Consider the following 14145-nt stretch of genomic DNA (forward strand, 5'->3'; position numbering starts at 1 on the left):
TAAAAGACCGGTCAGCCACCTCCCGGATAACCTCAGACACCGCGTCCCAGAATGCTTGAATCGCCGGACACGACCACCATATATGGAGGAGGGAGCCAGGAAGGGAATTACAGCGCCAGCAGGTAGGAGAAATCTGGGGTAAAAACCTATTCAGGTCCAGCGGAACCTTGTACCATCGGGTGACAAGTTTAAAGAGTGTTTCCTGCACTCTGCTGGAGACGGTCCCCTTATGGACGATCATGAGCATCCTCTCCCACTCTTCCAGGGAAAAAGAAATCCCCAAGTCTCCCTCCCAGAGGCTAAAGTAATACGGTTTGGTAAGTACCGCCGGGGCAAGCTGAATGGCATACAAAGCAGAGAGGAGATGAGGAGGAGCCTTGTCAGCCAAACAAAGCTTTTCAAATTCGGTAGGGGCACGAGTCCCCCTCCCGCGAGGGCACCGGAGGATTTGAGGAAGTGTCTAACCTGGTGATATAGGAAGACAGTCGAGAAGGGGTTGGTCGGGTCCCCAGTCAGTTCCGCCAACGGTTTACACGTAGAGCCATGGGAAACATGATAAACCCGAAGAACGGAAACGTTAGGAGGCATAAGAGACGCCATCCGAGCCGCATCACCCCAGGAGCAAAGTCAGGATGCCCCGAGATAGGGAATAGGGGAGAGGGTTCTAGCACGACACCTCCAGCACGCACCGCCCCCCTGAACGCCCGTAGTGTGGACGAAATCAGGGGATGAGGCGCAGAAACAACACACCTCTGAGGGTCAGAAATCCAGGGAAGGACACCGAGGGGACATGAAACGGCCGCGGCCTCAACCTGAAGCCAAGGCCTTACGGAACCAACAGACCACTCCACCACGCGTCGGAGGTGGGCGGCCCGCCAGTACAGTTCCAAATTAGGGAGACCCATTCCTCCCGCCGTCTTCCGCCTAGTCAGGTAAGAAAAGGAAAGCCTGGGGGGCCTGCCCTTCCAGATATACCGAAGAAAGGCACTGTGACACTTACGAAAGTAGGACCGGGGGAGGAAAACGGGTAATGTCTGGAAAAGATAAAGAAAACGGGGTAAAACATTCATTTTAAGGACACTAACCCTGCCAAACCAAGACACATGGGGGAAGGCCCACTTAGTCAGGTCGGCGTGAAGGGTAGTCAAAAGGGGGTCGAAATTCAGGGCCCTAATCCGAGACAAGTCCGAGGGAATGAGGACGCCCAGGTATTTATAATATGGTTGGTTATTATATATCAGAGTTGAGTGCAGAGCAGTGGATACTTTTTATTTTTATTCATTTTATTCAATGTTTTGCAGGTTCACAAGAAACAAAAACATTTTATATTGAAGGGACATTGTGTACAATAGTTGCCAGTACAAGAAACCTAATCCCTATCAAGTAGAATGAAAAGAGAATGGATCGCATTAGTCCAGGACACGTCAATCAACAATACTCTGTTTTTTTAATACAACATTAAGTAATAAAGCATAACGCATTTGGCTGTGGATATTTTTTTAAATTCTTCACTGCCTGAAATAATAAATGTGGTATATTTGACATTATTGGTTATTAAATATTGTTTTATATGCACATAAATATATGTGTATCGGGGTAAAAGGAGGTAAATGTTTGGCCAACTTTGTTTGGTTTTTAGGTCACTAAATCATGCTAACCTCAAAGAAGAGAGGCTTAATTAGAGTGATTGTGTTAGTTTATTATAATGTATACATTTGTTATATTTGCATACTTTCCAAGTGACCCTCATAAAGTCATAGAAAAATGTCTTGTTGGCACCTTGACTCCTGCTTACACTTATAACCTAAAATAAAGTGACATATGTTGGAAGGCATGTGGCGGGCCTATATTTATTTTTACTCGGGACCCTAAAAACCTTTAGCCAGACCTGGAGTAATCCAACTAGACAGGGTTAAATTCCATTGGAAACGCTGGGAAAATGCCAAGACAGTAAAACACTGGAAAGAAGCCAATATCATAGACAGTCCCTTCTAATCAAGGCTATTTGGCAGGTACGCAAGGTAAATATGCATATTAGGTTTATTCTGGCAGCATTCCAAGTGTGTAAATGTTGTGGTTGACAACTCTGACTATCCATTCCCTTTAAATTTTGCCTTATTTTAGAACGCATGCATATAGAGGTTCACAATTTGTCATTTTTTTTTTTACTACGTATTCCTTGAATAATAAATTGTACATGTGTAAGCTTATTTCAGCGAGTTAATAATTTGCAGACTCTCCCTTGTCTTATGAGATCAGCGGTAGCGTGCAGATGTTTATCTCATCACGTATAACGAGTTGGGGTAGTTTGTAGATTGTCCCTAATTACATCACGCGGTCGGTACTTTGCAGTCTCTCCCTTGCTAATAGGTCGTTAAATGTACAGTTGCGCTCCTGTACAGTGGAGTTGGAAGTTTGCCGACCCTCCCTGGATGATGTCCAATCAGGTATCCCCTCTTGTCCTCGTCCCGCCCTCCTTGCTCAGATCCCAAGTTTCTCCTCCGAGAAAAAGCAACGGTGAGAGTAGGGGTAAGAGAGGGGGTACTGGGGGCAAAGGAAATAAAAGGAATTTCGGGGTACGTGTGGGCAGAGGTGGGGAGGAAACCAGGGTTGAGTACGGGTAGCAAAGGTCTTGGGGTGTATTAAAAGGGAAAACATGGAGGGTAGACCTGTTTGAAGGATAGTTGGGCTTGAGACACTGGGGCGTGTGAGGGTAGGCCGTAGTGACCATTTGGGGCAACAGGGCTTTTCCTGGTAAGTTCGAGAGAGGCGGACAGTGAGTTAGGGCGTTGATTCGCGATGCCCTGCGGAACCGGGAATAGCAACCTGGGGGGAGGGATGAGCCTCTGAGTACTTTAGTATCAATACTTTCACAATTATTTGATCGTCACACGACGACGTGAAGTGCAGGAGTCATAGTACAGTAGGTACCTCCCTGTCGTGCTGGGCTAGGAATGCCATTTTGCTACTTGCCACGGCTTTTAGATCGATACTCAAAGTGTTGTAGAAACGAATTTTGCGTTAATGTCGCATTTCAGCGTAACTTATTGTTTGGCCTAACCAACACCAGTTGAATACATTACCCCGCAATAAGAATTTGCCTATTATGGCAGTTTATGCAAAAGGCTTCGTTACGTGTGTCTTTCACCCCGATGTTTGATTTACAATATTCCTACTAGTCATCTCGTAGGCCTAGTCTTGTATTGTGTCTGAAAATATTTGTTTTGGCATTAATGTCTTGTATCAGTCGTTGTTTTTCCGAGAACTTGTTATTGGGAGAGTATCTGTCTAGACTACTGGTCGGTGGCCATAATATTGAGTAACTTGCTTGCTTTCTGGCTTATCATTGGAATGGTGGAGAAATAGTAGCCCAATATATGCTAGGGAATTGGGTTTTTGACACCCAATTATTAGAATGATGACTTGTAAAGCCCCAGTACAAATCACGGCTAGTAGCCTGGGCAAGTTTTAATGAGTAGGACATGATCCTGTTAAATGAGTATATCTTCTGTTTAATGGGGGGTCTTATATGGAGATTTTGTAATGTAGGGTCCTGTTTAGACTGTATTTAGATATACTATGTATATACATTTTATGTCTTATTAAATAAGTTACAATGTAATCCTGGATTGTCTCTTTAATAGCAATCTGCTACATCCTGTGATAAACCCTATTTCTACGTGTTTAAGTTGTACAAAGTAATTATGTCTACAATTCTTGAGGAATTTTCCCATATAGGCACCAAAATCTTAATTACTTGGAAATACAGAAATTTGGTGTACAAGACTAGAAAATGATGGAGGGCAATATCTGTAGTAATGGTGTACAAACATACTGTAGTTGGATATCAGCATTATCTTTATCTCTTCTGGTATTCAAGACTCTTCTTTTCTTCTTTCTTTCTTTTTTTTAAAAAATTTTTTAAAGTAAATTTATGTGTCTCAATATTTTAGACACTTATCTGGCTTTAGATTTAGCAATATCTGGCTTGTATCCTGAAAATGTGTTTTTCTCCTTTTTATACAGCTCTAATTTCGTTGTATAGTTCAAAGGGAAGTTACAACAGCCACATGCCAGGAAGATGAGTTAAACTTGGCATGTCAGCAGAAAGATGCCTTCTCCCCCATTAATTACTATTTTTGTACTTAATTAAAAAAGAAAGGGGGTCTGTTTATTGATGTTCTGTTAGTTTTTAGACTAAAATATTTATGACTAACAAAGACCTCTCTATGGCTCTGTACGTTACGCCTAAAGGTATCTTGTATGATATTTATTTAAAAGTTTTCTGGTGTCTATGAGAAATGTAGTCACATTGGCCATCAATATAAATGGTCTTTTCAACACAAGTCTTCCTTTGTGCTACCATGGAGCGCTGACCCTGTGTTGAGACACACTTTGGGGAGTGTCTCTACTACCCCTGAATTCACCCCCCCTCCTCCAGAAGTCTAAAGGAACTGAATGGGGGGGAGGCTGTTGTATTAACCCATTCATTTACAAGCCTTTTTTTTGCCTCTGGCAGCAAAACATTGGTGCCCTTTGAAATTGAATAGTAAGCTGTTCCATTAGTTTTTTCTTTGCAAGTTCTCGTGGCCATACAAGCTTTTGGTTGAGGGAGGGGGATTTTTTTTTTTATTTTTTTATATACACTTACTGCAAATATGGAGTTGAGTTTCTGGCTGATTTGTTTATCAAAGTTGTAACTTGGATGTTTGTGATTAGTTCTAGTGACTTTAAAACAGGATTTGTACATTATTATTTTTCGACTTGTATACTACTGTCACGCAACACAGCACTATGATAAGTAGCGCATAGCATAAAAATAGATCAAGAGAGAAAAGGTGAGGGGGGGGGTTTGCTCACACACTTACAATCTAGACGTGGACATTGAATATTTAAGCTAGGGAAGATGATGTAGAGGGTCCTTTTCGCTATCGAAATGTTCAAAGCTGGTCTGTCTAATTCTCACAACTGCGGCATTGTTTTACATGATGCGTGTTAACATATGTGGGACATAGTGGTGCTGGGATTTTATTACAGACCCCTGAGATGCAGGATACAACTGGCTGCACTGTTACCGAGAAATTGTTTGGGGGTATACATCTCTGCTGTGCTGTTCAGAGGTGCCGTACTTTACTGCTTTGCAGTGTCATGTTAACAACTGTAGTACACAGTTGGTTAATCCACCCTATCAGCTTAGATAATTAAGAGCTAATGTCCATGGGGGAGGAGGGGGTGACACAGCCCCTCCTTCCATTAATCCCCCCCCAGGCCTCCCACCCAGCCTCCTGTTGGTGTATTTGTTTAATCTTTGCACACCCGGTGTGTGCCTGTGTTCTTTCTGCACTCACACACCCAATGCCTGGATCTGCATCACTGGTCAGTGGAGACTCGCAGGGTTTCTGGGGGAGGGGGCTTTTGCCAAGTGCTGAGTAGGGTTCTATGGCTGCATGATTTGTAATACAGGGGGACACGGCTTGGGATTTATCCCTAGGCCCTCCTTGTATTTTGAGTTTGTTGATTTACTATTTGAGGATGTAGCAACACATGTTGGAAAGTGTGGTAGCAAAGATATACTATTGTTTCTTTCTTTTCAATCTCGCTTTGCATATCCTCCAGCTGTTAGCATTGTAATTTGGATTTAAGGGGTTACAACAGCCACCACTTCAGTGTTCATATTGTCCTCCTCTAGTAGGAAACTACAGCGTATACTCCTAGGAGAACAGGGGGTAGGATTTACAAAGAGACAACTTTTTTTGTATTTTAGGTAAAAATGCTAAAATGTACAGAAATTGTTTTTAATCACCAGTGCTAGGAATGGCTCAATGTGTGGGTTTATTAGAGTGCATTATATAACCTGTATATTTGCTGAGGTAAATGAACAGTTTGATACATTTTAGTTGATGCATGTAGAATGTTTAGTGCATTTTAAGTTATTTTATTTTGTCGTTTGTCATTTTTATATATTTATTTTTTGAGCAAATTGTGTTTGTCGTATGTTTTATTTTTTCGCTTAGTGTGCAAATCTAAAATGCACATCCTGCATTTACAAGACTGGTTACTTAAGAGGTTTGGCCTATACAAATTGTAAGCATTACTGTTCTACAGTATTGTGTGTTGGTTGTACAATAGTATACATATCTTAATAAACCCATAAGACAGTTTACTCTTGTTGTGACTGTTTATACCAGTGTTGTTATGCACCCAGAAGTTAAGTCTTCATAGTTGTCTGTTGACCTTTTGTAGGAGACATCATGATTTTGCTACACAACTCTTCTCTCAACCATAGGTTTCAAAAGCATGGCTATGATGATGTGCGTTAGTAATAACTTTCGGTTGTGAGCTGTGAATGTACATAATGTCCACTTTCTCACTTTTCCCCCCTCTTTTCCAACAGTGTCCTTAAGTGTGTAATTCACACAAACGGCCTTACTAAACATTGTAAAGGAGTGTATGAATACGAAGGTGTGAAAGGACTATGCCATGTCAGAAACTCAAGGACATTGAATCTACCTCTGCTTTGTGATTGGCCCTGGCCTCTTACCCCAAACACATCCACAAGCAAGTTTGAAATCCCTCAGAAGGTGGAGGAGACAGCACGTGGTCCTCGCCCGCCCCATCGCGCCATGAAGCTGCAGGCGGTGATGGAGACGCTTCATCGCCAGCAGCGGGCTCGGTTGCAGCAGGAGCTGGAAGCCCGGCAGCTTCAGCAGGATTCAGTGGGTGCTCGTACACCGCCTGCTGTGGGCTACACTGGTAATGGCACAGAAGAAAATGAGCCAGAAGCCTTGAAAATACAGCGGGCACAAGCAGCAGCCCTGGCTGCCATGAGGGCAGCTGCTGCAGGACTCAGCCAGCAGCCGAGCCCAGCTGCCTCTGATGAGGAAGAGGATGGTGAGAGCATGGCTTCAGAAGATGATGAGAGAGAAAGGGATCGGGAAAGTGAACAGTACCAGGACATGGGATCAGAGGAGGAACTGTGAGTGTAACCTTTACGGTGGGGGGTTAATGATCTTGCATTATTCTGTCGGATTGAGGAGTGGCTCTCCTAAGCACGCAGGTTTTTCGACATTTGTATTTATTAGCAACTACGTTTGATTTTGCATGTCGTTTTTACTCCCTTTGGCAGCTGTCCTTTTCATCTTGGTTAGGGGACGGAGTTGCGGTTCCTGCACTGTGTCCTTTGCACAGGTTTAACAGGTTCTGTGAGCTCCTGCATACATTCGGCTTCCTCACATCCATCACCTCTTAAGTGCAGTGTTTTCTTTCCCCAGTATATCTAGTGGAAGTACTGATGGGGGAGGGTGGCATAATGAACTCTAGGGTATTTCATTTCTCGTGGGGTACCTAGATTAAAAGCATCACCATCTGTTTCAGGTGTTGAGTCACGAAACTAAAAAAATAAAATAAAAAAAAAGAATCTTACTAAAATGGTAAATGAAAAGTTCTTTACAGCCACAAATAGTGAGATACTCACATTCCTGACGTTAATCTTCCAGACTCTATTGACATTTTAGTATTAACAAATACTCTTTTAATATGTTCTCATTTAATAACCATTAGAATGCCAAAGTATATCAAAATAAAAGAATCCTTTTTATTAGAAGTGCCATGTCCCTTCTTTGACCTCAAGGTACTCAGCATGCCAGCAGCTGGCAGCAGGCCGACTAATGTTGGCAGCCAGTCATAAGCGGTTAGAAACCTCAGGCGGATAAGGAGTAGTTTGAAGTGGCAGCTTTTCAATTCGCACCACTGTCTTTGCCAAGTTATTCTTGTTTGCTGATGTAACTTTTATGATTAAACAGAGTTCCTTTCTACTACGCTAGTCTTTTACTGAAAGCCCCTGAAAACTCACCCCATTTCAGACTGAAAAGGGGATATGATTTCTTACTCTCTGTAGTTAAGCTATGAAATCACGTGACTCGCTTGTCTGGTCTGAGTAAGACAGCTGTTATGACGACATGAAGGCAAAAAGTTGGAATGTGAAGACTATTTGCAAGGGAGGAAATTATAAACAAAGCCCACAAATGGGCATATGATGAGCACGAAATAATGAGTGTGGCCTTAGTTAAGATTTTTATTCATGCAGTTTATACCTTTCTTTTATTTTAATGGACTTAAATAGGCTTCTGAACAATAGGTGTAATGGTGTATGGAAATTGTCACCTCTAACCTATGTCTTTTTCTGCTTGCTTTGTTTTCCAGGAAGGGGAAATGGGATGAGGATGACTTTGAGGAGGAGGAAGGAGAGGAGGAAGATTATGATGACATGGAAGAGGGTAGTATAGGTGCAGGGGAGGCGGGCAGGCCAGGCAAGGGTTCCTTACTGCCTTCTAAGCACCCTGCCCAGCAAGGCTTTCCATCCCAGCGCCTAGCAGGGGGAGCAGAGCGTTCAGGAATCCCACAAGCCACACACCCTCAAATGCAAGACCACGGTGACTGGACATATGAAGAGCAGTTTAAACAGGTGGGTGGTTGCATTGTTTCCATTAGAATGTAGGCGACTTCCCTCTGTCCTCTTTACTGGAGCTTTGTGGGTGTAGTACGTTTTCCCTTTTGCCATCTATTTAGCTTTAATTTTACATCCCCTCCCCTGCCTGCATGTGATGCTGTATTTAGGTGGATTTTCTTGGCCTTGTGGGTTATAGTACAGTCTGTTCCTAACACCTACATGTGAAAATGTGTGCTTTAAAGGAAAAGGAAGCCTAGAAAAGTGAAGCAGATGTAGTCCAGAATTTAAGGGAGGGATGGATGTAGTGTATGTTTAAGCAATATGCAAAGATGTGTACGCAGTATTCCCTAAAGCTATCCCTAGGAGACGGAAAGCGTGAAACAAAGGCTTTAAATTAGTATTTTCATATCTTTTTCCAAACGGTTAGTGTTTTGGTTCCGGCTTTTTAACTGAAGGACGATGAAGTTTGATGCTGATTATCTTGCTCTTTCTCAAGAAGCAAACTTGTTTCACGCAGAGCATGTTGTAGTTTTGAAAATTAGCCAGGGAGTGTGTCGAGTTACTAGCAACATAGTAGCTCTGTGTTTGAATTACAAGGGATTAGAGGAGTAATATGTTACTTATTCTAGCGTTAAAAGATCCCTAGTTCAGTGACACTGTGCCAGCTAAACCAATCTGTTTCTAAATAGCTGAATTTGAATACTTTGAAACTTTTTTTTGTCCTGTTTTTGACTGTTCTGTCATTTCTCAACAATTTAAGGCATAATCTACAGTGTACACTTTATTTTTGTATTCTGCTTTTGGACTTCTCTAAGGTTTTATTACGTTGTCATGTTGCACTGTACACATTGCCTTGTCTACCTAGTAGCAGGTATTGCGTGACAAGATCCTTGTTTATATCACGGACATCCCCTCTCCTCCCCTGATAATATTTCTCAGCGTGTGCTTTTTTTTCGCTCTCTCTTTCACTTCCTGTAGGGTGGGGGAGGGACAGGGAGGCAGCCTCGGAGGGGACAGGGTTTTGCCTGTGTGACTAGTGGGCACAGAGCAGGAATTGTTACGTTGTGCTCAAGATGCTGCATTTATACAACACTCGCCTGGGTGTGCTGCTGGTTTTCCATGTTAAAATAAACTAGGAGAGGTTTTGTAAAGCTGATAATTCTATCTTCATTGCATTAACCATGTATGGGGAATCAGTAGGAACTCCAGCATTGGGATGTGGGCTGAAGTGCTTGTCAGGTGTGTGTGCGGGAAAAGAAAGCATACCAGGGTATCAGTGGGAGATATTGTGAGATGTATACATAGAGTTGACATGTTTGATTTTGGCCACCTACAAAATTTAAGTGATGCTGACCACTGGGGTTGGACAAATGACATTAGGGTATCATTAGAGTGTAGGTGTCACGCCTGAGGAAAGTGCGTGTGTGTGTGTGTGTGTGTGTGTATATATATATATTTAAAACCTGGGGTGCCGGGCCGAGTTGTCGGTGGTAATTCCTGGTGAGCATGTTAATGTCATTAGGAAATGTGTAAACTCATGAGCTGTTTAGTGGGAGGCAACAGTTGGATGCGACACCTGGGCATACATGATGCAAATGCTTAACTTCTACTTTATGATTAATTCCTTTGTTTGGCAAGTACTGCCCTGGTAGAATACGCATACTTAAGTATATTGTCAGGTGAGCTCAGTAGCTGTTATTTTGCTCCAGGGTTCGAGGTGGCAAACCGTTTTTACTGAAAGTGCCAAACATTTGGTGGTGTAGTTGGTCTTGGTTGCTGTTGCACCCATCTGCTTTGAGCGGTTTTATCTGTTACCCCTCCCTGATGTGTGCGGGATCTTTTCTTGTCTGTGTTATGGGAGTACCTATGTATAGAGAACCTGCTCCCTGTCTAGGGTTTTATGGAAATGAATCGTTGGGGGTGGGGGAGCAGTTACATTGTGCATGTTCTGCAAATGGAAAGGGTGGCTGGTACTCTATTGTCTCGATCCTTATGAAGCCTGTATGCTTGATTCTAGAAGTATCTGGTTAGCCCCAAACATACATGATGCCTGTAATAGGGAGTGAAGGAGCTTTTTTGTGTGTGTGTGTGTGTGGAGGTCCAAATGAGGTATATGAAGCCTTGATTAAAAGAAAAAGATGTACAAATTAAAGATACTCCAGTGTCCCATACAGAGCCACCAATGGAAATTTGCATATTCAAGTGCTTTAAATAGAAATGCACAATTCCACTTCTAGAAGAAGAAAAAAAAGTACTTTTATCTTTAGGAGTAGCATAGAATTTGACCGACTAACAACCAAAGAGAAAAACTCACCACACAGCGGCAGCTCACTGTGACTCTGGAGCTGTAGCATGAACTAAAATAGAGTATTTTTTGTTAATGCAGGTAAAAGAATATGTATGATTTACAAAGTACAATAATATGTGTTCTTTATTGGTGAGGCGGGGTGGGATAGTAAATTGTCCAGTTAAATTATGTGGTTTGTCCGGCGCCGTTGCTTAGATACGAATCTTTCAGGCAGTGGAGGTTTATGGCAAAGAGTTATATAACAAGACAACGTGTTGCGTATTCCTGCAGAATGAATCATCCTCCAGTATCGCAACACTGTCTGTGTTTGTTGGCTCTCTCCAGGAATCACGGTTTGGCATTCTGCCTGTCTGGTGAGACTGCTTCCTGTCTTAGGTTTGGGCCTGAGCCATGTTCTGTAAACCTGTATTACTAGAAATGTCTGTATCCCCCTCCACAGCCTTGTCTCCTTCCCCTTGCCTCCCACATAGAGCAATGCAGCGTCTGCTTTATTACATAACGCTTTCAGACTATATATCGCTCTGTGCTCTAATAATACTGTTCCTAATCGCATTCTTTTTAACCTGTTTTTTTGTAAGCACACATGCAACTATTAAGACTTTTGTGGCAGTAATTTGGTTAGAAAAACCCATTATGAAACTGTTTAATAAATCTACCCTATTTATCATTTTTCCTTCCATATAGTGCCCAAAAAATAATTCCCACGTGTCGTATTTTGACATAACACTAAAAACAAATGGTGGTAATGGGTTCTTCTACCCAGTGGTACCACATATCTGCTATTCCCTGGCAGCAATGCTTATATCGTCCTGCGCGTGAGACATTTGAAGGAGTGATCCACTAAAATCTGTGTTGAACCGCAACAGTGTTTGACCCATCACTTGTTGGTCTGCGACCTCCATCCTTTTAGTAACCACCATATGTTGTGTATCTTTGAACTTTTTGAACCCGAGATGTGCATCGATCCATGATATTTGTATGGGCAAATAGAGAAATAAGAGAAAACAGTGTTGTATATTTGCTTTGGATTTCTTTTATTGTTAAGATTTAATGCCAGTGTTTTGGTGCTTTAAAGCAAAGTGATAATACATTAATACCAATATGGATATCTCAGACATGGACAGGAGTTATGTCGACTTTTTTTTTTGTTGTTTTTTTTATTTCTTACTAATGGTTACATGGTATTTCCTTGTTTGCATATGCCTGCTATTTTAAAAATGGCTTTTGAGCACAGCATAGGGTTGGAAACTCATGAGCCTGAACAGTTCTATCCTGATGAGATCGAAGCTGCTGCGTGTAGGTGGGATGTTCAGGCCCATGCACACAGAAAGTATGTGCAAATGAGGGATTGGTAAGTAATAAAAAAACACATACCGTGCGTGCCTTAGTCATGTCCTTATTGACGTAAGTGTATTTTATTTTACTTGCTCTGCTTTGTACAGAGAAGGCCTTTTGTCACTATTTTGGGGCTTTCTGGCATCCTCGTGTTATGAGATTCAAACTTGTTCTGGTCGTAGAATGCCCTTGGTGTCGTATCAAAAGCACATAGCTTTGTTTACTTTTTGCAGATTATTGCGTAAAATCTGAAGAAATCTTTCCCAGAAAGCCCAAAGTTAGGTGTGTGTGTGTGTGTGTGTGTGTTTGCTCAAAGCTGTATACCAGTAAGCCACGGCATCAGTCTGCTAAATGAAAAGGTTATTTTGTAACATGCGTGGTGAAAGGGTTAAACCTGCCAGGGTCTGTAACACTGAGTTACCGGTGCATATTGTTGTATATGTATAGCTGTGGACTCTGCTTCATAGATTATTGAAATAATGTATGTTGTAAATTTGGCAAACTGTCGTAAAAAGACAATGACTAACTTTTTATGTGTTGATGTTTTCAGATTGACTGGCGGGGCCTTGTAACCTTACCATTGGCCTATCTTTCTGCAGAGTGTTATAACGTTGTATGAATTGAATTGAGTTATTGTTCTGCACTGCTACAGTGGTGGGAAAGAAATCCATACCCAAGTGGTGTATCGATCGAAATCATTGTCACATTGTTCACTGCACCGTATTGATCCTTGGGGAAGTAGATCAGGCCAGTGTAGCAACGTGCATAAAAATGGTCCGTATTCTTAAACCCGGTTTGAAGCTTTGTGCTTGATCCATGCACGTCTCAACGTCTGAGCCCCCACCCATCTGCTCCTATTTGCTATCTCCATGCTCTGCAAGTTTCCTGCTTTGCAGAGTATTTTTAGCTTGTTTTTAGATCATTTGCATGTCATAATAGCAGATCGCGTGCAGCAGTCCCAAGTCAGGCCATAGACCACGCTTCCTTTGTGGGTTATAGGGTCCACCCTCTATAAACGCATCTTGGTTTTATCCCCCCTCCCCCACAGACACCATGCTGTTGATTTTTGAATAGCATAAAATGTTTCTATGAGGTCAATGTACATCTTAATTTTCTTTTTGGGATCCTCCTCCCGTGTCTGATGTTTTAGAAAACAGCTTTTGGACTGGCATAGTGTGAGATCAGCACAGTTGTATGCTGGATATGCAGTCATCTTAGACACTATCTTTCCACTTGGCATCTGCTAAATTAGTATGAGACCTCATCAGCATTATCTCAATCATGTCTATACTGGTTTGGAAGATCCCCCCCCCCCCAGTAGTTTCACTGACAGAAGCTGTGGAGGGGGGGTTACTGAGGTTAAACGGTAACTTGCATTCATTGATCCATGGTTCTCTGTCCATATACTAGCTACCATATTAAACACATGATTGTTCTGCCATAAACATCACTAAAAATGTGAAAGTTAAAAAAGCCAATCAAGTTTCGTATCTTGTGTGTTTTTTTTTTTTCTTTTTGCTTGCATTTATGACCACTCCAATACAAAAATCAGCTTATGTTGCTTGAATCCATTTAAAATAACTAGAAATGTTGTTTTATGAAGCCTACCTTTCTACATTTCATACTGTTAGGTGTGTGTGTGTCTTTTTCTATGTATGTATGTATGTATGTATTCAGATGCAACCATCCATGCTTGTTTTATTTTGTACAGCCAGTCTTTTTATTGTGTTGTTGCATTCTTAGGGTCGTGCTTGCCTTTTGTGAGTAAGACATCTTACCTTGGCTATTGAACAGGCTATTAACAGGCGTGACAAATTGGTGACATCCTGCAATAGAGACGGGTGGGGGCTGTGCGTTCTGGTCTTGTGTCCCTTCTAACAAAGCACACGTGGAAAAGAGCATGGCCTCTACATGCTGGGGTCAGAGGGCTGTAATTATGGGGGATAGTCCCAATAGTCTATGAAAGCCACCCAACAGAAGCTGTGGTGAGGGCAGTATAGGGTTGCGGCACTTCAGATGTATCTAGATACGTTAATATTTGTGTGTCGTATTT

The 14145-nt window shown here is 42.1% G+C and overlaps 1 protein-coding gene across 3 annotated transcripts in view; it reads left to right on the plus strand.

Moving 5' to 3' along the window:
• The first annotated feature begins 2475 nt into the window (after positions 1 to 2475).
• The window catches only part of ARID3A (AT-rich interaction domain 3A), a 31732-nt gene continuing 20062 nt past the window's right edge, over positions 2476 to 14145 (plus strand). The window contains exons 1-3 of one of the 3 annotated variants that reach the window (XM_053464607.1): positions 2476 to 2517; positions 6395 to 6976; positions 8203 to 8464. In XM_053464607.1, coding sequence (XP_053320582.1) covers positions 6624 to 6976; positions 8203 to 8464 — 615 coding nt within the window. In that variant the 5' untranslated portion in view covers positions 2476 to 2517; positions 6395 to 6623. Of the gene's footprint in view, positions 2530 to 2709; positions 2755 to 6394; positions 6977 to 8202; positions 8465 to 14145 lie in introns of those variants that run through there. The other 2 variants (XM_053464616.1, XM_053464624.1) reach the window with 2 other exon arrangements.

Source organism: Spea bombifrons, chromosome 1, assembly GCF_027358695.1.
Source record: "Spea bombifrons isolate aSpeBom1 chromosome 1, aSpeBom1.2.pri, whole genome shotgun sequence".
Lineage (NCBI taxonomy): Eukaryota > Metazoa > Chordata > Amphibia > Anura > Pelobatidae > Spea > Spea bombifrons.